The 25028-nt window shown below is 36.7% G+C and overlaps 1 protein-coding gene across 2 annotated transcripts in view; it reads right to left on the reverse strand.

Moving 5' to 3' along the window:
- Positions 1 to 8815, reverse strand: part of LOC137849848 (guanine nucleotide-binding protein G(t) subunit alpha-3) — a 38279-nt gene extending 29464 nt beyond the window's left edge. The window contains exons 1-2 of one of the 2 annotated variants that reach the window (XM_068669908.1): positions 8697 to 8815; positions 7267 to 7336 (exon numbers count right to left, since the gene is read on the reverse strand). Coding sequence is in view for 1 of the 2 variants with exons in the window: in XM_068669909.1 (XP_068526010.1) it covers positions 288 to 405 (118 nt within the window). In the remaining variant the exon portion in view is untranslated. Of the gene's footprint in view, positions 1 to 287; positions 771 to 7266; positions 7337 to 8696 lie in introns of those variants that run through there. The other variant, XM_068669909.1, reaches the window with a different exon arrangement.
- Positions 8816 to 25028: the final 16213 nt, after the last annotated feature.

Below are 25028 nucleotides of genomic sequence, written 5' to 3' on the forward strand. Positions count from 1 at the left end.
CAGTTATTCTAACAGTAGGTTCTAATTTCTCTAACCTTTCTATGCTCAAGGATTTATAAAAATTAAAAATGAATCCATTTAATTACATAGTCATTTTCAGCTCATTCCACATTTTAATTGCTTGCTTTATGTGTGTCCACAACTAGAAAACACTTTATATGTGCTGCAGGACTGTTTTCTTCCATTAAAATTGTAAAGGCAGGGAAATCCACTGTTCTGAAATGTAATTGTAGAGCAAAAAAACACCTCATTGGAAAAGTATTATCAACAATTTTTATTCTATTTACCCAACAGTAGTAGTTTGACTGTCCTGGCTTCCCTCTCTGCATCTTCCTGGAGTTTCTTTTCCAGCTCTCTGGATCTCCTGGCTGACTCCTTGCTCTCAGAACTGGCTCCGCTGCCCATCTTGAGGTGGTCACAATCCTCTCTGTGCCAACTGATTTACTTCTATGTAGACTAGTTGCTTTAATTCAGGACAACAGCCTGTACTTTGAGGAAATCTAAGAATTCTGGACACCTCTGTGTTCAGTCTTCAAATCAAATAGTCCCTTTTCACATGTCATATGATCTGGAGATGCTACAGTCAAGGATTTACATAGCAACATGAAGTGTACTGTTATGATGTCAGAGAACTAAAATGATCTATTCAAAAGCAAAATCAAGGTCTAGATAGTTCTTTATCCATGGCCAGACAGTGTCCAGCCTCACACATTTCAAAAAAATATGAAGAATGTCTTGAAACAATAAATATGAGAATAATTCAGCTAAAGGGGAAAAAAAAAAAAAAAAGAATAAATAAGTTTTGAAGCCAAAAAAAGGTTTATATGTCTTTGAAGCATTTGAATAATTTATTTTTCATCTTTCTCGGTGGTTACAACCCTAAATATCAGTATTCTTTATTTAAAATTAACCTAATTTGGATCTGTATTGAAGACATTTTATTTTGAATTATTAATTATCTTGCAGAATGTTTGATATATTTTCATATTATGGCAAGTTCATTTGTTTTCTTGTAATGACAATAAGCACTTCACTGCAGTTTGTAACACCTTTGTTATACTTTTGTGTGGTCTTTCCTTAATAACTCTCATAGTGCTTTTTTCATTTCTTTATGATTTTATTATCAGTTTTGGCCGAAAGTACCACACTTTCTTTGTCTAAGACAGGAAAGAGGTCAGATTCTCCTTACTGATGTAATTATTTTGTCTTAGTTTCTTCACAATGTAATAGCAATATAGAAATATTGTATGTAATATGGTGGACACATTACTTAGTATGTGCTGCCAGCAGAGCTGAGAAAATATATTCTTTTGTAATCCACACCTGGTTGTAGCGGGTAAGAGTAGAATTACCGTCAGGACTAAAAGATTGAAAATGATTGTTTACAATACTATAAATACTTGTAATGTTATACTTATTCACTTTGCCCAGTATTTCAGTTACATTAAATATAGAAACTTGTATAAAGTTGCATTACTCTTTTACAATTATTGACTAGAAATAGTCAATAATGCTTTGACTTTACACTGTGTAAGCTTTAGAAGATTTAGACCAGAAATACTGTTTAAGAGAGGTATAAGCTCTCAGTTTGGTGGTGTCAGATGTATTTTCCAGCCAGAAGAAAAATATGGAAGAGGACCTGAAGCAAAGTTTTTCACTCATCCTTCCTATAGAATAGAAACTTTCCCACGGCAGGACCCCAGATTTAACAAGAAGGCAAGTAGCACTGGGTCACAAGGGTGGCAGGGAGAGGAATAAAGATGAGCAGCATTCTTAATGACTTGTGCTCCATATGAGCAGGAGAGTGCTGTCTTCTGAGAAAAGACAGGCCTTTTGCTGTCCCAGTCCCATTTACAAGAGTGTCATCTTGTAAAAAGACCACATACTGCTGTTAAGATCTGAAGATGTGCTTGTTTGTCTTATGCTTCTCAGTCAATGGAGCAAGAAGCCCTATTTTCAGTCTCCTTGCGTTGCTTTGCCATAAATGAATAACAAGTACTTACCAACAGCTGATTTTTTTTTTTGCATGTATATCTGCAAAGATATAGATGTATATGTAAAGATGTATATCTGCAAAGGAAGAAAATGCTCTATTTTGTTAAGCTTATATTCCTACTTTTTTTTTTTTTTTTTACTCATTAATATAGACCATAATAAAATCTTTATGCAGCCGTACTAATAACATGTTTGTTTAAAAAAAATAAAATAAACAGCCCCAGAAGTGTTCTATCTACACCAGGTGTCTGTTTACCGGAACCATAGGCAAGTACCATGCTCTTATGGATTTCAGTGGACTAGAAAATTAATTATGTTTGAGCATTCCTGAATATTTCCAGAATTAACAAATTAACTGCTACAGCCACAAAGCGTGAAGAAGAACATCACCTCCAGATAAAGAGCCCAATACACTACTGAGTTATTCAAGGCATATACTGTTATATCTCTACTCATTTTGCATTAAATTTTTACAATATCAAACTGGAATAGTACAATGGCAAACTAGCTCCTATTCATCTGCAGTGGAAAAAAATGAATGTAAATAAACAATGGAGAAAGTTTTATATCATTTTTCCTACCATCTCTTGTTTTTGTTATGCCTACATACATGAGTTAACTTTATATAATTAGGTGATGCAAACATGCTGCAAAGAGAATGTCAATAGAAATAAAGATAAAAACAGCTACTTCATAAACATACATTAACAATTGCTTCACAAAACATGCAATAAAAATTTCTTCATAAACATGCAATAGCATGAAATTAACATCTTACTCATCTGTTTTGCTTGGTTCTGCCTTCTAACTCTTGACTAAATAGTTTACTGAAAAACACAACAGACTGTGCCTATTTCTCAGGGAAATTAAAACAGATTTAGGAGAATGAAGAGGATTCTGATCTGCTTTGGATATCATCATTATCGTCATTGTTATCACAACCTATATTCTGATTGAGGAACTTTCTACTCATGATCAAGACAGAAGCAATAGACACTGACTTACAGAGTTCAGTTGAATCTAAAATATTTTGCAATAACTTTTCTTCACCTCTTCTAGTTGCAATAACAAAAATATTGCCTCCCCGTCTTTCTTCTATTGTGTAAACCAGGTATGGTTGAAATTAAACTCACTGAAAAAGAGTAAGTCTGGAAAGCCTTCCTCTGAAATACAATCACACTTTGTGAAGAATATTATGTTACTGGAGTTATTTCTAGAGATGCACTCTAGGTGGTGCTGATATATAAAGCGTACATTGCAAGCATTTTGTAGCTACTATGAGAAATTCTGAGACACTTTCTGAACGGATCTTTCAGATGATCAGTTCATGGATTTGGAATTCTGGATTGCAATTCCAAATTTTGATTTTGTAACTTATATTAAAGGTGTATCAGTTTGGGATTTTTGTTTGGCATTTATATAGATTGTACTCTTTAAAGACTCTTTCAATGAACTTAGGTTTTATTTTTTTGTTCATTTATTTGTTTTGTAAGTTATTTTCAGTTTCTTAAAATAAACAAATAAACAACAAAGCAATGAAAAAAACAACCAAACTATAATCTTCCTATCTTCCTTCCAGTCAAAGAAAAAGGAATAGCTTAGGAAATTTGCAATTTCTTTTTCTTTTTCTTTTCTTTTCTTTTTTTTTTTCTTTATTTTATTTCTATGTCTTTTCATTCAGAAACTGACCAGTTAAGGGACCTAAAGGTACACAAGTCCATGAGACCCGATGAGATACATCTGCCGTCATAAGGAAACTAGCGGATGTTGTTGCTAAGCCACTGCCTATCATATTTGAAAAGTTGTGACAGTCTGGTGAAGCTCCCACTGACTGGAAGAGGGGAAACAGAACTCCATTTTCAAGAAGGGAAAAAAGGAAGACCAGGGAACTACAGGCCAGTCAGTCTCACCTCTGCACCTAGCAAGACCTTAGAGCAGACCCTCCTGAAAACTATGTTAAAGCACATTAAAAAAAAAGGGGGGGGGGGGGGGGGGGAGGGCAATTGGTGACAGCCAGCATAGCTTCACTAAGGGCAGATTGTGCCTGACCAATCTGGTGGCCTTCTACAATGGGATTGCAGCATTGATGGGTAGGGAAAGAGCAACTGATGTTATCTACCTGGACTTGTGTAAAGTATTTGACACTGCCCTGCATGATATCCTTGTCTCTAAATTGGAGAGACATGGTTCTGATGGATGGACCACTTGATGGGTAAGGAATTGACTACATGGTCACACTCAAAAAGTCGACGTCTCAATGTCCAGGTGATCAGTAACTAGTGGTGCTCCTCAGGGGTCAGTATTGGGACTAACACTTCTTAACATCTTTGTTGGTGACATGGGCAATGGGACCAAGTGCATCCTCAGCAATTTTGCTGATGACACCAAGCTGTGTGGTGTGATTAACACACTGCAGGGAAAGGATGCCATCCAGAGACAGGCTTGAGATGGGGGCCTGTGCAAACATCACGAAGTTCAACAAGGCCAAGTGCAAAGTCCTGCATCTGGGTCAGGGAAATCCCAAGCACAAACATGGGCTGGGCAGAAAATGGTTTGATAGCAGCCCTGATGGGGAGGACCTGAGGGTGTTGGTTGATGAAAAGCTCAGCATGAGCCAGCAATGTGCACTTGCAGCCCAGAAAGCTAACCGTATCCTGGGCTGCATCAAAAGCAGCATGGCCAGAAGGGCAAGGCAGGTGATTTTCTCCTTCTGCTCTGCTCTTGTGAAACCCCACCTGGAGTATTGTGTTCAGCTCTGGGCTCCCTCCCCCCCCCAGCATTAAAAGGACATGGATATATTAGAAGAATACAGAGGAGGGTCATGAAGATGATCAGAGGGCTGGAGCACCTCTCCTATGAAGACAGGCTGAGGGAGTTGGGGTTGTTCAGCCTGAAGAAGACAAGGCTCCACAGGGACCTTATAGTACCTAAGAAGGGCCTATAGAAAATCTGGGGAGGGACTCTTTTTCAGGGAATGTAGTGATAGGACAAAAAAGAGGGAGGATTTAGATTACATATAAGGAAGAAATTCTTTGCTCTGAGGGTGTTGATTCACTGGAACAGGTTGCCCAGAGAAGCCCCATCCTGGAAGTCTTGGGGCTTTGAGCAACCTGGTCTGGTGGGAGGTTCCCCTGCCCATAGCAGGGGGTGGAATCAGGTGATCTTTAAGGTCCTTTCCAACCCAAACCATTCTATGATTCTATGATTTTAAGTCTGTTTCACTACAGACATTTCACTATAACTAATGTTTTCCCTTTCACCTGATAACATTTGGAGGAGTGACATTGGTGGAAAAGGAGGAAGTTTTACTAAGAATAGAATTCTCTAGATATAGAAACTTTTAATACATTTCCTCCAGTATACTCTTAAATAAAGGAAGCCTGAAAAATCTTCAATACAATGCCTGTTACAATCACAGGAAGACTTTCAGGTCTTTCAGTTGTTCTATTACTCTATTGCACATTTGACCATTTCCATGTTGTGATAAACCATGTTGTGGTTTAACCCAGCCAGCAGCTAAATACCACACAGCTGTTCACTCATCTTCCCTTCTTCCTCTCTGGGATGGGGGAAATAAACTGGAAAATGAAGCCTGTGAGTTGAGATAGAGACAGTTTATTAAAACAGAAAAATAATAATAACAATAGTAATAATAATTATAATGACAATAATAGTACTACTAATAACAATGTGTATGAAACAAGGGATGCACAATGCAATTGCTCACCACCCACTGACCAATGCCCAGCCTAACCCCGAGCAGTTCAGCCCTCCCACCCCGGCTAGCCACCCCTATATATCGTTTAGCATGACATCAGGTGGTATGGAATACCCCTTTGGCTAGTTTGGGTCAGCTGTTCTGGGTCTGTCCCCTCCCAGCTCTTGCTGCACCTCCAGCCTGCCTGCTGGCAGGACAGAGCAAAAACCTGAAACGTCCTTGGCTTGGTGTAAGCACTGCTCTGCAACAATTAAAACCTCAGCACTCTTCTCATCCTAAGCCAAAACATAGCACCCTACCAGCTACTAGGAGGAAAATTAACTCTGTCCTAACTGAAACTAGGACAGTGGGGAAGAAAGTTTCCCTTATACCCAAAATGCTGTCAAGTTCATCTGGACTTTCATAACTACTCTTGTGCTGTACTTCTTGAGAAACCCTGCTGAATGACAGATGTTACAGAGGAAGTACAGAGTCTCCTTATATGCTCAAAGTCAGCACTGCTATTAGTTTAGACCCATGGCAAGCTGCATTAACATGACACAAAGCTAGATGTTTTGAAAACTGTTTTGAAATCTGTTAAGAATCAAAGTTTATTACCTTTGGCACTTGGCCACAGTCACGTGGCTTAAGTGTTTATGGATCTGAGTTACTTTCTCCACATAGGACCGTGTTTCACTATGTGATGTTTACAGTTTGGATTGTCATCTTTATTGTGCAGTGTACACATGCCCATATTACTTGACTGTGACCAGACATCTCAGGGTATCTTTTCGTCTCTTAGACTTGAAAGAACAGGAATGTAAGATGGATCTGGAAGCAGGTAGTAGGGTTAACTTCAAAACTTTCAATCCAGCCTAGCAATAACAGGTAATGGGGGAGAACCTTTGGGTAGTAGATTGGCTATGAAAGTCTTCTAAAACTATCCCCCATTGCTACTCCAATACCCTTCCGAGATATTGTGACTTAGTCATAAAAGCAAAACTGTTGAAGTTCAAGTGTGATATGAAACGCACATAAAACATCCAAATAAGTACCTATGTCCTCTTAGGAATCATCTTCATACATCTCAAGACAAGTAGAAAATATATCAATTTCAAAACCAACTGTACATGGCACTGAAATATCTGATATAGAATAAGAAAATGTATCATTTAACTGGTGGCACCAGTCACCTTCATAATCCTGTGTTTATGGAAATAGCATTAGGAGACAGAATTACTTTTGTTATTCATCATTCTGTCTCCACAATAGAAACAGACCTTTCAGAGTCTCTGGCATCAAGTTTTCTGATTTTCCCTAAAGCACTGTTGCCTTTGATCCTGCCAGTGCACATACATGATGTGTTTAATTGAGTTGACTCAAGTGTAGTCAGAGCTTGGACTTCCTCAGTTTCCGACTGGGGAATCCAGAAATGCTTCTTTGGGCACACTGTTTCTATTACACACCCATACTCAATTTGCTGTCCAGCATCCAGGTCTTTTTTGCAAAGCCACTTTCAGCTTGGATTGCTGCATCAGGTTATTCTGCTCCAGGTGCAGGAATTGTCATTTTACCTTGAACTTCGTGAGGTTCACACTGGTCCTGTAATTCTTGTAGCTCATCTGTCCAAAAGGCAGCCTTGCCCTGTAACATACCAATCACTTATAAACACTGTTCAGTTAATGTTACGTTAACCCAGAGCAGTACGTAGGCACATGTGAAATTCAGTGTTTGGACAACAGAACTATTCCCTACTGGAAAAAGTTAATAAGTTGCTTGAGTCTTTTCAAGCATATTTTTCAGAAATTAAAATATCTCTAACACAACTGTTTTAGTAGAGTCACATATGTAAGAGGACATAACTGAACACGGTGTTCTAGATATTGTCTTGGACGTTTGCATGATGAGCTATCATCTGTAGTTTCCATGCTATTCAGAACAGCTGTAGTAAAACAAGGTTAATTAATATCCTGATAACTGGTAAGAAATCATGGATCTACTTAATCTCACTTGAGACCATTATATATCTATTTCTCGAAGCTTCTTTGTGTTGGTTTATTTTTTATACTACCTCCACATTTTTCAAAGTCAAGAATTTTAAAAGTCGACAATGCAGATTTAATATCCATGTTTACGGCAGATACTTAAGAAAAGATATGATTGACAGCTCTGTGGATTCCCTTATAAGCGATATTAGTCTTAAACTATAAGTTCCTGAAACTTTCTAACTGGAAAACAAACAAACACAAACAAACAAACAAAAACAAAACCAAACAAACAAAAAAAAAAACCAAAGAAAAAAATGTAAGTTTTTTATGATGAATAAAATATTGTTTCTATGAAAAACATTTAAATGCAAAGAATATATTAATAGGTTAAGTTCCCAGTTGAAAATTCTGCATCTTTTCCTTCAACATATATATATATGTAAGATATAAATAAGTGAATGACGTTTAACATTTATTTTTTATTTTATTTTATTTTCTAATTTGTTATTGTCTTTCTCTAGGAAACATTATCAAAAATTATTATATATTTCCTTATAGAAGGAAAAAAAAAAAGAAAAGAAAAGAAAAGAAAAGAAAAGAAAAATTAGTCCCTTAGTTCTATAACAGGATTAAAGAAATGATGCTGTATCACTTCCAAAGCCACTTTGTTATATAAAAAAGAAAAAGTAATTATATAGTCATTCATTTTTATTGATTACAGAGGAAAATGAAAAGGAAGTAGAAGAGAGAAAGAAAGAATATTAAAAAAGAAAAAGAAGAAGAAGAAGAAGAAGAAAGAAAAAAAGAAAAAGAAAAAGAAAAAGAAAAAGAAAAAGAAAAAGAAAAAGAAAAAGAAAAAGAAAAAGAAAAAGAAAAAGAAAAAGAAAAAGAAAAAGAAAAAGAAAAAGAAAAAGAAAAAGAAAAAGAAAAAACTGTTACATTTTTAATGCTGCCAGATTTTTTTATTATTTTTTTATTTGTTTTTAATATATTGACATATTCAATAATTCTTGTACCTTTTTCTGAAGATCTCAGGCTCACTGTGAGATACGTGAAGTGTATTGAAGTTAGTTCAGTTTTTCTAAATTGAAAACTGAACTTCAGTACACTCATTATCTTCAGTTCTATATTTGCCACACATACTGATGCAATGGAATATGTGACATTGTGTGTGTAGAGATTATTGGGAGCTGGGTGGGGGCTAGCTGGCTGAGTATCAGTCCAGATAAGGCTCACATAATTTTGATGTGTTTACAAATACTTTAGCTGAACATAGGCTGTGTTCTTACTGAACCTATGTCAATTTTGTGACAGCAAACATGTGGCTAAGCTATTATGTTCAAGTAAAGAACCAGTCATTCCAAAAATTTTTAAATTGCTGCATAATTTTGCCTTATTAGTAAAAAAGAAACATCTAGTGCAAAATCATTAAAGAACCCCAAACTCTTCAGTTTCTCCTGAACAAATACTCTGATTCCAGACCACACTTACGGAATTGATTTCTCTAATGTATTTGAAAGAGCTATGAACTGCACTGTCTAAAGTGTTTTTCCCTGATTTCTTACATGAAGACAACAAATATCTCAGCGTCTGACCCTTCTACAAATATTAGCAGATGATCTCTCTGTTATGATGCATTTAAATTTTCTCCTGACTTTCACCTGAGAAAATTGAAAGGGACAGTCAGAAAGTAACGCACTGTAATGAGTATGTTATTTTAGGTTTTTGAACTGATTCATATGTATTTCCCAGTGGAGTGTCTGACACTCTCCAGCTGGCTTCTTCAAGGGGTGTATCTCATATTTTCAGAAAAATGTTAGGGAATCTTAGCAAAAAAAAAGTGGAGGATGCCTGCAATTTCTGTAAAAAGGATTTCATTTCTAGTACAGGATGAACAGTCAACATAGTACATTAAAAAAAATCTTAAAACAATGGGCAAATATTTGCCAACATCTCACTCTGAATATTTCTAATTCCCAGAAGAGCCATATATTAAGATCTGCCAAGTCCCACAGTGCCTTGCACTGTCAAAAATGAAGAAAGAGTATGAGCAAAAACGATTCTAATTTGACTCCTTGAGTAACAAATATTTTAACCTTTCCTTTTGGAGTCAAACTGGTATGCAGGGGAAAATATTGAAAAGATAAAAAAAATATATATATTTTTTTCTTGACATCATGGTAGTCCTCGTTTTTTGTTGTTATTGTTGGTGGCATTGTTGTTGTTGTTCATGTGTGACTGCAGTCCCTTTGGCAAGCATGGGACTCCACATAGAACATGAGCAGATCTGTACTGTAACATAGCTGAGTAGTTATTGACAATGTTTAGCTTCTGAATACTGAAGACGGTATAAGTAGATAGTTTCAGAGCTTGGAAAAACTTTGCAGACTGGAAAATAAACAAAGAAACAAACAAATAAAAAGCAGTTACAGGCTGCTAACTGAATCAAACCTTGCTGCTTGAAGTGTGTGCACTTCTTTTCTTTTGTGTAAGAGCTGTTGTCATATTGTCATAATCCCTATGGGAAAGACTGTAGAAGAGGTTGGTCTGCTGCTGAGGTAATGCATCACATCTGAAGAGAGATGGTTTAATCTATATGGACTCTTATACTGTATTCTCATGGAAGTTGACTTCGGTGTCTTACTAGTTCTCTCATTCTGACTCTAGATCACATTATTACATAAATGAGATTCTTATGTTGGTAGGTTTTTAGAGAGGATGGTGGCATAAGGGAACCATTTTTGAAGGTACATTTCACTGTAACTCTGTGTTAGACCCGATGAATTAAAAGAACAGAACACGGCAACAAAATATGGTAAGGCGAGAGAGTGATTTCCTGGGAAAGTCAGTCTATGGTATTCAAATTATTCTATGAAAGCCTGTCTCCTGCTTGGTATAACTTCTGTAAGAAAAATTACTTCTCCAGGGCAGAAAAGCTGTTTCTCATTATCTTTGTGGCTGGCAACCATTTTAGCCTCTGATTGAGCCCTATACATTCTCATTTACTTCTGTGGTCAGATCAGTTCAACTTTCAAACATCTTCAACTAAGATGTATAAAGTAATTTCAGTTTCAATGGTATCCTGAAATAATGTGCAATAGCATCATGATGTACCTCGTGTTGACACATGTAGCATGTAGAGGAAGTACTAGGATTTTTCACTCTGGGGATTGTAAGAATTATGTTTTATGTATTCTTCTATGCTGCTTATAAAGTAGCATTATAATTAATGCAGCTTGAGGTGACATTTCCCCTAGAAAAATGTGTATTGTCCTGGGAAGAATTCAAGGGAAAATGGAAATTACCTCATTTTTCTCAGCTCCCACTCCCCTTAAAGAGGAATTTAAGAGACGAGCGTTTCTTCCTGAGCTGGGCCTCCACCCCTGAAATGTTCTGTACTTAGAGAGGGAAGGAAAAACAAAAACAAAATATTTTTACTACTCTCCTGAATGACAGGAGCACAGCTCAACCTCCTTGGACATTTGGGAAAGAAGATCCTAAGCACATATGTTAAGAACTTTACTCACATACTGTGAACCTCTGAATCCTCAGTGTCTCACAAGAAATGAGATCAGAACTTAGGTGAAAAGGAAATGAAGAGCCTACAAGACTAGCCAGACATTTTATGAATGTCAATAATGTCTAAGTGTTGTTCCATAACAGATCACAGCTGGGAGTGGGTCTCCATCCTCAATGGTGTCCAACTTCAAATGCTGAAAAGGAAGTATAAAAATAATTTGGTAATTATAAACTAACTTTTTAAGATGGGGAACACCTATTTACTTCCAGGCAGCACATTAATTTATGCTTTCAAGAGTGATGGTCTTGTTATTCAAAACCACATGTTCGTTTCCAAAATTAAATATCCTTCCATTTTTATTCTGAAAGTTGTAACTTTAAGTAGAATTGCTTCCTACTCTTCAGGGGACTTGTTCTCTTGACATCTCCAAATGTTTTGTGCAATAGTCTCTATTCCCAGCGTTTATCTTGTCTCAAGTTCGACCATCTGAGTCTGTCTGTAACTGAACTGCAGAACAGAATCTGCAGGCTCTCTTCTTCCAGAAGTCATTGTAACACCCATACCTTATTTTAAAGTTAGTGTTGTGCAGCTGGCAAGCTGTATTACTGGTATTTCACACAACTTTTTCAGGCTACTTATTTAACTGCATGCCCTCTCTTGCTGTCAAATCACCCTGATGGAAAGTCATCTCTGGGTTGAAGTGTTGGCTGGATGCCTTGTGCTGCCCTTTGTGATTCTAGCTTCATGGAAGTGTGTATGTGTGTGTTTGTGTGTTGGGGGAGGAGGGGAGAGAAGCAGTCCTGCTATCTGAGCAGTCGAGCAGACACACCTCATGCTTTGGTGTGTTGCTCTGCTTGGGTCTTAGATTTCATTTGTGCCTGCCCAGTTTTTAAGTCCTTCTGACCTGCAGACACTGCAGGGCTGGATTCCAACATTTGTGATCAGGCTCCTCATACATATTCAGCCCCATATTCTGTTCAGATTTACACTTTGTAATTAAACTACTCACTACATATGTAGATTAGCAATGCCACTAGCCTTTCCAGATGACCAGCTCTTCTGAGTTATTTTGTGACATGCGACAGAAATAAGTCTTCCTATTCAGTATTTGACCCCTATGCTCAGTTATGTGTTTAATTTATAGGCAGCAGCTATATTAGTGTATTCAAGAATGCCTGGCAATTATCCTGGAATGGAATTGTTAGAATCATCCTGGTGAAGAATGTAGAGTGTTTGCAACTTTCCCTGGGTAATTCTTGGACTTGGCTTGACAATGAAAATTGTCATGACTAAAGAAAGATTATTCACAACCTGTCTGTTTTGAAGCTTTTGACTGTTTATTAACACAGACTTGAGATGGTCTGTGATATTTATTCTCAGTTACTGTAGGTGCAAGGTTCTGAAGCTGATGATGTAATGGACAAGATGTGTCCAAGCTAGCTCGTGGTCAGCCTTTCCTGATTTTGGCTCTCAAAGCCTTATTCTGCATTACACCTTCCTGTGCTTCCTAAGTTAGAGTGTGAGAACAGTCTGAGATGGCTTCTATGCCCACAATATGCACAAATCTGTAATACCAGTGACAAGAGTTTCTCTATAAGTGGGAAGAACCACTTAGATAACAGGTGCAATCCAGACTTTGGAGGAAGCCTTTCCAGTACAAGTTATGTGTTACTAACATAATATTATTGTACTGCCTAGCTCATTTATTTCATGATGTTGTCTGCCAGGATATTTTAGCTTCCTGGATTTTTTAGCCTTTGATATAGTCAAAATCCATAGAATTAGTAGTATTTTTAGCATAGCAATAAATTCAGAAAACAAAAGGGCAGTAGATACATTATTTGACTTCTGGCTTCATTAATATCTACAACCGTTAGAGCAAATTAGTCAATAAAGGGCAGACAAGGTCTTTCAAAGATGCATTTCTCTTTAGATGACTGCAGAATCCTATTTATTTTACATCACAATCTGTGCTGATCTATGTATTTATGGAAGCCAGTGCCTATGTCCCAGAGTAGCACAAACACTTCAGCAATGTGGTCCTTTTAGTGCTGTCTGTGGATTGTGCAGACACCTTCCACTTCTACAGCTGCCATAAGCAGTATAAAGCAAGAAGCATAGTAGCCTATTTTCCTAGTTTGGCCACCAGTTTCATTTCATAATATACCATAACATGTGGGGAATGCTAGAGGTTAACTTCTGAAAAAGTAAGATCTGCCTTCAGATGTGAACAAGCGATGATATGCTTGTAGGTTCCTCTTTGTTCCCAGCTACTCTGTCAAAATTATTATTTTGTGTTTGATCGTTGTATCAGTGTCTAAACCTAGCATTTTATTTTGATCAATTTGCTGATCAGCATCTCACTCAGCATCTTCCTGGAACGTATAATCCTATCACATATTTCAGGAAGGGTAATGTTCCAGGAAGGGAATGTTCCTGGAATGTTCCAGGAAGGGCAACCCTGGAAATATCTTGCCACTTCCAAGACCCGAGGTTGAAGAGAGTTTTGAGAAAAAGAACAAAAATAACAAAAGAAATCAGATGGTGCATCATTGTGAATAGAGACCTACAGTATGGCAGTTCTTTCTTCTTTTTTCTTTTTTTTTTTTCTTTTGGTATATTAGAGAAATCACAGTGGCCAAAGATAAAGATGTAATTAGTTGTGTGAGAACTTTAAAAGTAGGAGGAAGAGTTATAACTTTTAAAAAATTGCCAAGAGGCATACCCAAAGACAGAAAAGAATATTTCTCTGATGTGTGTACTTTGGGAAATGGTCATCTCATTCTCCAGAGACATTTCTAATTATGTGACACTATGTAAAAAAAGAACTGAAAAATCCTCTTTATCACCATCTGATACCATGAGATGCTATTTTGAGCATCACATTTGTACAACTTTGTATCTATGAAAACAAAATAACATTTTCATATTATATTATGTTGTTTTAAAAGAGCATATTTATGTAGACGTATTCAAAAATATTTCATCGTTCACTTCAATGTTGTGTATTCTTCATTAATAATTCACCAGAATCATGAATGCTAAGTAAAACTACATGCTTTCATTGCTATCAAAATGTTGAAGTGTATTTGTTGATATTAGTTGCACCTGTCCTCAGATGCCTACAGTGTATGAGTCTAAATTTCAATGAGACACCTTCTATCCTTTTTACAGGCAATGAAAAATAATAGGCATTTCCAGATTTTAGTTTCCTCTCACACATACAGCAAATAGCGTAGAGGCCTCATCTTCTACTGCTAAAATCATCACCAGGAATGCTAAAATCTTTTTTATTTCTTCAGTACTTTCAGAACTTTAGTTCTTCAGTACTTTCATTGTCATTCTCACAAAGGCTCTTCTGAACATGGTTCTCATCAGAAGCACATATTTTGCATCAGAAGCAAAATATGTATTATTATTAATATTTATTATTACTGTTATTAATAATTACAGCGTTATTATTAATAATTAATATTAATTATTATTATTAATTATTAATTATTATTATTATTATCCACTGCTCCAAATTCAGCAGTTCTCCAAGGAAAATATAGATAGCATCCCACTCTCATGGAAGTATCTGGTGAAGGATTTCTTTACTACTTAATCTGAAGATGAACTGATTTTCTCAAAGTCATTGGATAAGTGATAATGTCATCAATGTCCAGAGAGACTCCAAGAGTTCCAAAGTTAATTTTTTCATTTAAGAAAACACTGTGTAAAGATCTTTATATTAGAAACCTTTCCAGTCTCCAGTGCATGAATACTTTTGACTTGTTACTAGAGATTTGTTGCACTGATTAGTAGAAATCATTCTGGAGACATCCTGATAAACTCCAAGATCTGATGGACCTGCTGGGAAAAAAGTACACATGAATCTCATGAATGACTCAAAAAATTTTGGAAAAGAGACAAAAATTTGGAAAATGGCTGAAGCTATTACCAATTTCAAATAAATTGGAATGGGCGCAATGAGATGAAAAAGATTTATTGATAGAAACACGTTTCGGTAAAAAAGTGCAGTCATTGATCTATAACCACAAAATGAGGAAATAGTAATCAAGAACAATGGGAGACAGGGAGTGTCCCTGTGGAGACAGTCATGTGCATCTTTGTGCTGAAAAAAGCTCTTTTGCATGTGTCTTTTTCTACTCTGCTTTCAAGATAACACATTTATTTTCACTATAGCAGATTAATTGTATAGTCTTTCAGGACATCCATCCAGGTCTCACTTTTGAAAGAACATTTCTATGTCCGAGTTTTTTTTTTTTCTTTCCTAATTAATAACTAAGACTGAAATCTGTCTCTGAAATAAATTCTACCTGCTTCATTGGCCTGTGGGTTGAACATTTAAATATTAGTTCAGAAGCCATAGTTTTAAAAATGAAAACAAGCAACCAACAACAAAACAAGCATTCAAAACCACAGAAGCAAAGGAGAACTGTTTTCTCCAGCAGCAAAAGGACCACAAATAAACTTTATATTCAAACAAAACTGGCTACTGTGTGTCTGACTACACAGGCACAGTCTATTATAGAGAAACATCTGTTTTACCATGGGCCAAGTTCTGTATTTTTTGAGTTCATGTGGTTATGCATGGAAATTACATGGAAAAATGAATAGAGACAAATCTCTGGAGGCAAGAAAATTGTATATACTTAGTTTTCCCTATATACTAAAAGAAGGAGGAAAGTGGACATACAGACATCTTCTAAATATGTTGCTTTTCTTAGAACAGATTAGTCACAACTGACATACCTGAAAGGAACAGCAATATCCAAGTCAATATAGTAAAGGGGAGTTCTTCACATAGATAACATTACACTGCTAAAATGCAAGAGGAGCTTTTACATGAAACTACTTAGAGAAGCCTGTTACAGAAAGGTGTAGAAGCTATTAATGGAGTGAAAAGTGGAGAAATTGCCTTCTTTCTCCCTGTTGCACATTTTCTGATTGAAAACGTAAAGGATATTCTAGTCAAAAAAGGTTATATACATTCACTGTACCATTTTATATGTAAACAACAGGTGAATATAACAGTCTAGACAGTTCCACTAGGACCCAGTTTTTACAAGAAATGTATCTGATATTGTGACATTATACGAATGTATTTGTCTAATGTAATATATGCAATCTGAAAGCATGACCATGAAAATAGTTGTAATAATTTTGATAAGGTAGATGTGCTTTTCCATTATTAATAAATAAATAAATATATTTTCAAGTTTAAATAATCAACTAACAAAAAAATAAGATGTAAAAGTCCATAAACATGCATTAAGAGGATGCTTGTGATGTCAGAAAATAAAAGACAGTCATAATTTATAATGAAGGTTTCCATTAGGTATTCTTTAAAAACTAACTATAATGGTAATTAAGCCCCAGGACAATCTATAAATGAAACTTACGGAAACCCCAAGTCGGACGAATTTCTACCAGGGACTCTGGTAGCATACTAAATCCAGACACATACATATATAATGCAGAAAGGCAGAATGGAATCCTTTTGATATCTTATCTAATACTACATTACTTTACCTGTAAGAATAAGGTACCTAAAGACAAATCTGAAGATTTTCTATTTGAACAACATGATTTCTCTACTCATTCATTTGGATCCTGCTGTGCCATTACACATATTTATCTTGCTCAATGACCTCTTGTTCTTCAAATAGTTTTTTAGCTACTTGCAAAGCTCTTCATTTTCCCTTTCCTTCCCAAAAGTTACAATGAAATATTGTACCCTATGACTATGATGTATGCCAGATCAAAACATAGCCATCTATTTACTTTGAAGAAAATGATAAGGGTTTCAAAAACCTTTTTTAGGTTGAGGATTCTCCTCCATCCTCCAATCATGTGGTAATGAATCACTTTCAGGAGGACTCCAAGGCTCAAAGAGGAGTCTAGACTGAACAATGGAAGTATGAAAGAAAATTGTGTATGCAATTAATCCAGAAAACAAAACAAAACAAAACAAAACAAACACACACACACACACACACAAAAAAAAAAAAAAAAAAAAAAAAAAAAAAAAGAGTGCCTAGTCACTTTAGTATACAGTTGTTGATTTGTTGATTTAAACCAGATGTAGACTCAGTGTAGACTCTGATCACCTGAATTAGCCAACTTAGTGCTTGCCTGGCCCAGAGAGGGGAGTCACAGTAATGAAGTTGGCACACCAAGGTTCCCAGTACAGTAGAAGGTTGTCACCTCTGTTAGAGATGCTGAGCTCTCCAAAGAGATGCTGAATAGAAACATGAGTGTGAACTGTTGCTTAGACTTCTCTACCAAGAGCAAAAAACAGGAGGAAATCATAAGGTAAAATGGCTCTGTAAACTACCATACTCAGTAGTAAAAAAACCCTGAGGAAAATTTATTTATTTATTTTATATATATTTATACATTTATCTTTATCCAGCAGTAACCAATTCATAAAAACAGCTGAAGAAGGGCTTCCCCCCATCTTTTTGGAATGCAAACTCAGATTTCCAGGGATAGCTTGTGATGAGATTCAGAAGGGAACTTTAGTGTCCACCCTGATAAAGATGATTTGAAGGACTTTATGGCATAAAATACAAATCTTTGGAATCTTGCTGTGTTCAGGATTACATCATACTGGAGAGCAAATATTCAGATTCTCTTTATTCAGCTCAGGCTTCCTAATTGCTCCTCAGGTGTATCAACGACACACAAGTAGGTGATCTGAATCTTACCCTGTGTGTTTTTCAAAATAGGAACAAATGAACTTCGGTAAGACTTACTACCTATGAATGGAATTTTATTTCAAAAATTCCTAGGATATTTTGCTTTTTAAGGATGTCTTTAAGATTTCAGAACAGATATTAAGGTAAGGAAATTCTTTAGCTAGTTTCTGTCTATTTCCTTCTTCTGTTGAGAATTTTATAAAAAATTAGATCATTGCTTAGAAGGTGATATGAAACACAGATGGTGGGACAAAACCTCCTTCTACTTTACAGTGATGTACTCATTTTATAGTTCCTCATCTTCTCTACTTCCCTTCTTCCTTCATTGGTTTATTAATTTCTACAAGCCTGGAAAGTGAATTCTGTGAGAACAGAGCTGTTCAAACTGCAAATCATGGAAATCCTATGTTTTCTGTTATGGAGAGAGACAAGAAAGCTAATCGTAGTGCAACACTGGCTTTGTCACTTACGGTCTGTTTCTTATGGTATTTTTGCTCAACTGTAAACAGCAAGAGACCCAATAGTCACCTGATGCCTTTAAGTGCTATGCTAACATCAGGTATATAATCCTCATTAGTGATGAATAATGGGGTCCCTAATGGTTCACAGAAATAGAATCTGGATCTTTATGTTGATGACATCTAATTGATTAGAAAGCTATGTATATGCATAATTATATGCTCTGCTTAAAAAAATAAAATAAAATAAAATAAAAATAAAAAGTTCTGTTGACACAGTTTATGAATGATATTGCTGTATGTATATTCTACCCAGTCTCCTGTGCTGGTTTCATGAACCAGAATATTTTGTTCCCATTTCTTCACAAGTCTATAGATGTAGTATAAATGCACATACAATCTTGTTGTTTTATATATTGCCTCCTTTCCAATATCTTTTCCTCTTAATTTCATGCCATTACACCCAGGAAGTGAAGGGATCCAAGGCTTAGCCAGGACTGGACAAAGATTTCCTGGAGTGCAGATGCTAGACTTAAAATGAGGGCCATGATGCTTCTGAGCCTCCAGGTGACACTGAGTGTAGCAACTACCTCACATGTAGTTCTCTCAGAACCTCTGATGTGGCCAAACAGCAGGGAAAAAGGGAAGAAGATGGAGAATGAATCAGGTTGGTCTCTCCGCGCTGTGATTCCCTCTGCAGCACTGCTTAAGTGAGATTCCTTTATTATGAAGGGTCAATTGGAAGTATAACAGAGTTTTGGCCTTCAGTACCCTCCTGTGGTTGACAGAGAGTGCTAACATCCTCTTATTTATCTGTTACCCAAACTGCAGCAGTCCTACCTCAAATCAGCTTGGACCATTAGTGGTGCCCATTTAAATGATTTTAATATTGAACTAAGCAGCAAAAAACATGTCAAATGAAAAATTCTGAATCTTCTTCAAACTCAGTCTTGTCCTATGGGTTTTATGTTTATCTGTGCCCAGCTAGCACAAATTAAAAATATGAGTAAAAAAATTATGTGCTGGTCATCCAGAATGTCTAATTTATATCCCAGCAGAAACATAGCTGTCTTTGAACCTTACTTTGCTGCTATATTATGCTGTTGGGAGGTTCATTGGAGTTAGGCTAAATGCACAATAGACATTGAAAAAGAGGGTGTTGTTGGATATGTTAATTTTTTCTGCATATCATTTATCTTCATGTACTCAGAATGGCAATCAAGCCCAATATTTTGGTATGATTTGTTAGATAGTCAAAATAACATATGCTATTTAAGATTAGATATCATTGATTCTGACATATATATTTTTTTTCGCCTGCACAAAGGATTGGATGAATAAGTACCTTTTGTTATCTTGTTTCTTCATAAGTGTATAGGTGTAGTAGAAATGCATTTCACCTTTGTTATTTTGCATATTACCTCTTTTCCTCAGCTCCTCTCTTAAGAAACACAATATAATATTGTTATTGGCAGAAAGTGATTTAGCCCTGGTGCTTTTTCACTCCTTAGGAATGCCAGAATATAGTTGCATTCTGGAAACTGAGGAACTGAGGTAAATGCATGAGCCTTCAGTTAAGAGGAGGTTGCTCTGCAGCATGTATTCCACTAGAGAGCTCCAATGCAGCAGCAGAATTTGCTATTGTCACCTTGGTTTTGGTCTCCCTACATACTCCTTGGTGGCTTACTCAGATGAAGCCAGCATGGGGCCCTTCCCTGTCAGGGAAAAGGATGAGGACAATCACTATATATATTACTAAAATCTTGGGATACATTGTGCAGGTCCTCCTAAAACATCCCAGAGTTTATCTTCTAATACTATAAAGAGTATATATGACTATGCCCATACTTCAAGCCCTACAAACCCTTTAATCCTTTTTCTTTCCCTATTTTGCATCTGAGGCTTTTGCTGAGTATTCCAACATCTGCCATTCCTTGGTCATTTTTGAGTTGATGGACCATTGTTTATCCAGTGCAGCTCATCTTATACTTCTTGAATGTTGATAGCAGTTTCAGCTGCTGAAGGTTAAAAACATGGATTTCTCACATCAAAAACAAAAAAGGGATTTTTTTGAATGTTTAAATCAGAATTTTTACTGGACTTCAAAACATAGTTAATCGAAGTTAAAAGTTTAAAGGAAAAAATAAATATATCATTGATCTGAAATAAAAAATAGTGTTAAACTGAAAATACATACTTTATAGTAAGAAAGAGAGAGATGGGGAAGCAATTTCATTATACAATCTGAGAAGGAGCTTTTGAAGTCCCTAAGTCTAGTTGTTTCACTTGTTTGTGAAACAGTAGTGAAAACAAAGTTAGGTACAGAAGAATATCTATATTAAATACATTCACAAATATAGTTTACAGCAATTCCCCACCTTGAACACATGCAACAGAGCCTTGGAGGAACCAATCAATTTGGTACTCCAAGAAGTGGACCTGGGGGGTGGGGGATGTTGGTTGGAGCTGAGCAACTCCCACTACAAGGAGGGAAGAGGAAACTGCTGGGAAAATGTTTGGAGCTGAGTTTGCTTTTTCTGCTGCCTCTTAGGAGACATAGAAAGAAGAAAGGTGCCCAGTGCCTGGGAGGAATTGCTCTTCCTCTTTTCCCCAGCGCTACATGCCAGCCTACTCACCACAGAAAGATAAACCATCTTTACCATCTTTACAAGGCTCCTGTGTCATAAGTAAGAGCTGTGGAAGAGGATTTTTTTTTTCCTATACCTGCTTTCTAGTGTAACTGCCTACACTGCCCAAGACTAGATCAATCATCTATAGGAGCAAATTAATATTACTGTACACCTTAACTGTATTTGCTAAGTCTTCAAGTTAGAGAAAAGAACGAGGCAATCTAGTTTCTCTGAACTGCATTGACAGAAATATCTGTGGGCAGCTACTCAAGCTATCATTTATTTATCTCAAGTACAATCAATTTCTGGCAAGGCAAAGCTCTGTGTGAGCTAACTTACCTTGCTCTAAATTGATAAGGTTTATTGGTATTAGTCCAATCTGATGAGAGTTTCCTTTTGGGAAATTCATCAGGTGTTTCTCTAAAAACTGCAAACCATTGTGTTGCTTCATTTGGTACATTTAGTACTGTGGAGTGGCTGTCTGAAACCTATTCCTGTGACATGTCTTTTCAGTGACTGTCTCCAAAAATGTAAAGCCATATTTCATTCCATTTTGGCTGTGCAAATGCTTTTCACCTTCTGGCTTTCAGGTTCAAACTCTGAGTTGAGATTTACATATATTATGAGAAAGAGGCGTAAGGGTTCACAGAGATAAAGTGTCCCTGCTGATGAGCAAACTCCGGTAAAGACGAACACACCTCTGAACACTATGGACAAACACTACCTGACTAAGATGAACACTACCTGACTGGGTAGTGGGTACCCAGAAAGAAATGGTCAGAAAATCCATATTCCATTCCAGTACAAAGACCATCTCCTTTATACTTAATTTACTTTAGAGTTATCTGGGGACTGCTTCAATTTCTTTCCTTTCCTTTCCTTGCATAAAAATGTGCTTTTAGGAGCTCTCTTGAATGATACACATAGTTTTGTGCTTGTCTTCAAAATACATTTTGAACTTTGATCTTGTAATTTCTGAATAAATTTTTAAGAATTATTTTCATTTTGATGTTTCAGATAACTATCCATGAAATTACTCTTTTAATAGTAACTGGTCTAGAGTTTTGAAACATTTCTAACATCTGTAACAGATATTGGAGTGTGTAAGCATATGATTTTCTATCCATTATTTTACGAAGTTTAATCAAAAGCATTTTCTTTGAATTTCTTTTCTGTCACATTATACTGGCACTATTACCACTGAGATTTGACAAAAATGAAACAAACAAGTAATCAGACAAGAAAATACTTATTTTCAGTTGTTAAGTGCATGCTCTGAAGGTATGCTTTCCAAGTTTTATTTACTGTTACTGCTGCAGGATGTTGACCTTTTAGTTTACAGAATGGTGCTAACAGGAGCTGCTAAAATAACATTACTCTGTAATGCGGCAAGATACATCTGAATATACCTCCCTAAATTCCTTAGGAGCCCTCTAACTAAGTAGCCACTTAGCCTTTTACTGCTCAGAAAAAAAAAAAACAAAACAAAAAAAAAACACAAACAAACAAACAAAAAAAACTATCCAACTATCCCAGCACAACCTGCAACTTTTCAGTTCCCATTGATTTTTGGCTGTTGCTTATTTCCCACAAAAGACTCTGCACAAATGGATCAGACAGACCCAGCAAAAGTTGTTCTCTTTAGAAGTGGACTCCATTGTGTCAGGAAAATCTTGAACTTTTCTGGGGCATCACAAAGTGTGGGGAAGGGGTTATACTATTATTAGTTTTTTTTTTTTTAGGAGCTTTCTGAAAGCTGAGACAGTTACAGCTATGCACCTCTGATACGATTCTTATCTTTTGGCAGTTCATAGTATTTGACAGCACTCCTATCCAAAAAAAAAAAAAAAAAAAAAAAAAAAAAAAAAAAGAGAGAGAGAGAGAGAGAAACTATTCAAAACAGTGATCAACATGAAGTTTATATTTTGAAAGACCTTATTCCTGTGACCTCTATCTATAATGCAGGCAAGAAATCCAGGTCAGGAAATCCAAATATGAAATGAAACAGAAGGAAATATTAGCAGTGGTTTGCCAAAGCTGAAAAATAGGAATCTGGTCCTGACCTTTGAATTCATGCTATAATGTTATTATTTTACAGGCTCTAGCAAATTTATTCCAAATCTGCTCTGCATCAGAGTACCTTCTGTGTACCTTCTGTGTACTAAAGGAACAAGAACACCAACGAGGCTGCCAGAGGCTGAAGCAGAGCAACAGAATGTATTTAATTGTCCTTAACATGCATATATATATGTAATAAACACAGAGTACTGATTTGCATATATTTTCTCCCTGGTGCTTTCTAACTGTAAGAGTCAATATAGAATTAAATCCAGATGGCGACTGGTCAAGAGTGGTGCTCCCCAGGGAGTATTGGGGACCATCCTCTTTAATATCTTTATTGATGAATTGGAGGCAATTGAGTGCACCCTCAGAAAGTTTGCAGATGACAGCAAGTTGGGGGAAGTGTCAATCTGCCTGAGGGTAGGAAAGTCTTGCAGAGGGATCTGGACAGGATGAGTCAATGGGCAGAAGCCAATGGGATGAGGTTCAATGTGGCTAAGGTCTGGATCCTGCATTTTGGTCACAACAACCCCAGGCAACACTGCAGGCCTGGGGAAGAGTGGCTGGAAAGCTGTGCAGAGGAAAAGAATCTGGGGTTGCTGATTTATGTTCATCTGAACATGAGCCAGCAGTGTGCCCATGTGGCCAAGAAGGCCACTGGCATCCTGGCTTGTATCAGGAATAGTGTAGCCAGCAGGAACACGGAGGTGATTGTCCCCCTGTACTCAGCTCTGGTGAGGCCGCACCTTGAGTACTGGGTTCAGCTTTGGGCCCCTCAGTACAAGAAGGACATCGAGGCCCTGGAGCATGTCCAGGGAAGAGCTACGAGGGAGGTGATGGAGTCACTGTTCCAGAGGATGTTTAAGGAGATGTTAGACATGGTGCTTAGGTACATGGTTCAGTGGGTGATATTGGTGGTTGGGGGATGGTTGGACCAGATAATATTGGAGATCTTTTCCAACCTTAATGATTCTATGATTCTAATTTGAGAAATGTATTACCCTCTAGAAGGATTGAATAAGGGGACAAAAATTCAGACTGTAGTTTCTTTGCTGCTTAGCATTTTGCTCTTTATAGTAAACTGTTGCTATCCCATGGTCTCACAGATAGTATTTGAGAGGAGCAGTCACTCTGGTATCACTGTTTTTCCCAAAGCTATAGCTCAGACAAAATTCAGGCATGTTACTGGAGCACAGGTCCTTCCTCTGATTGCTCAGTGATTAGTTTCCATTTTGTGTTTACTTAACTTAAGAATGTGATTATCCTTCAAGATGCAGGAAAGCTCTAATTTAGAGGCAGTTCAAAACTGCAGAGAAACAATGGGAACAAAGTGTTTATACAAATATTGGCACACTGTTCCCAGCAGTGCTTCACAAAAGGCAGCTGGCTGAATGGCCGTTCTGTGCTGCTCTGAGGGGCATAGCTGGAGACTTCTTGAAGAAAACCTGTATCTACTGAATAAATACTGAAAAGAAAACAAGCTGTTCTAATGACTACTGTTTTCTTTAGACAGTACCACTTTGTGAGAAGAATTTCAGACAAGAGTTCCTTTAACATAATTCTTATTTTAGATTAAAGTGTGATCTTGTAATAGCTGAATAACACATTTCAAAACCTCTGACTCAGCAGTAAATTCATGTTTCTTTTTCCATAGTTCTCCCTGCAAACAGTAGTACTTACTGGCTACAACCCACTGCAGCCAGGGGAAAATTTATGGGCAAATCTCAATCTCTGTGTCTATGGACAGCCTTTCCTAAATGCAGGAGGTTATCATGCTTGGAGGACTGAAGAACTGCAATTTTTCACCTGGCACATTTGTTACTAAATCAGTCACTCAAGAGAATTTGATTTAGGGTATTTCATTCCATGTAGCAACACAGAATCATTTCTACCCTTTGTAATGCAAAGGGTTCTTCCTGGTCGTGTCCCAGTACTGCGAACAAAACATCCAAAGAAAAACCTCTGAGTACTC

The sequence above is a fragment of the Anas acuta genome, chromosome 1 (assembly GCF_963932015.1).
Source record: "Anas acuta chromosome 1, bAnaAcu1.1, whole genome shotgun sequence".
Classification (NCBI taxonomy): domain Eukaryota; kingdom Metazoa; phylum Chordata; class Aves; order Anseriformes; family Anatidae; genus Anas; species Anas acuta.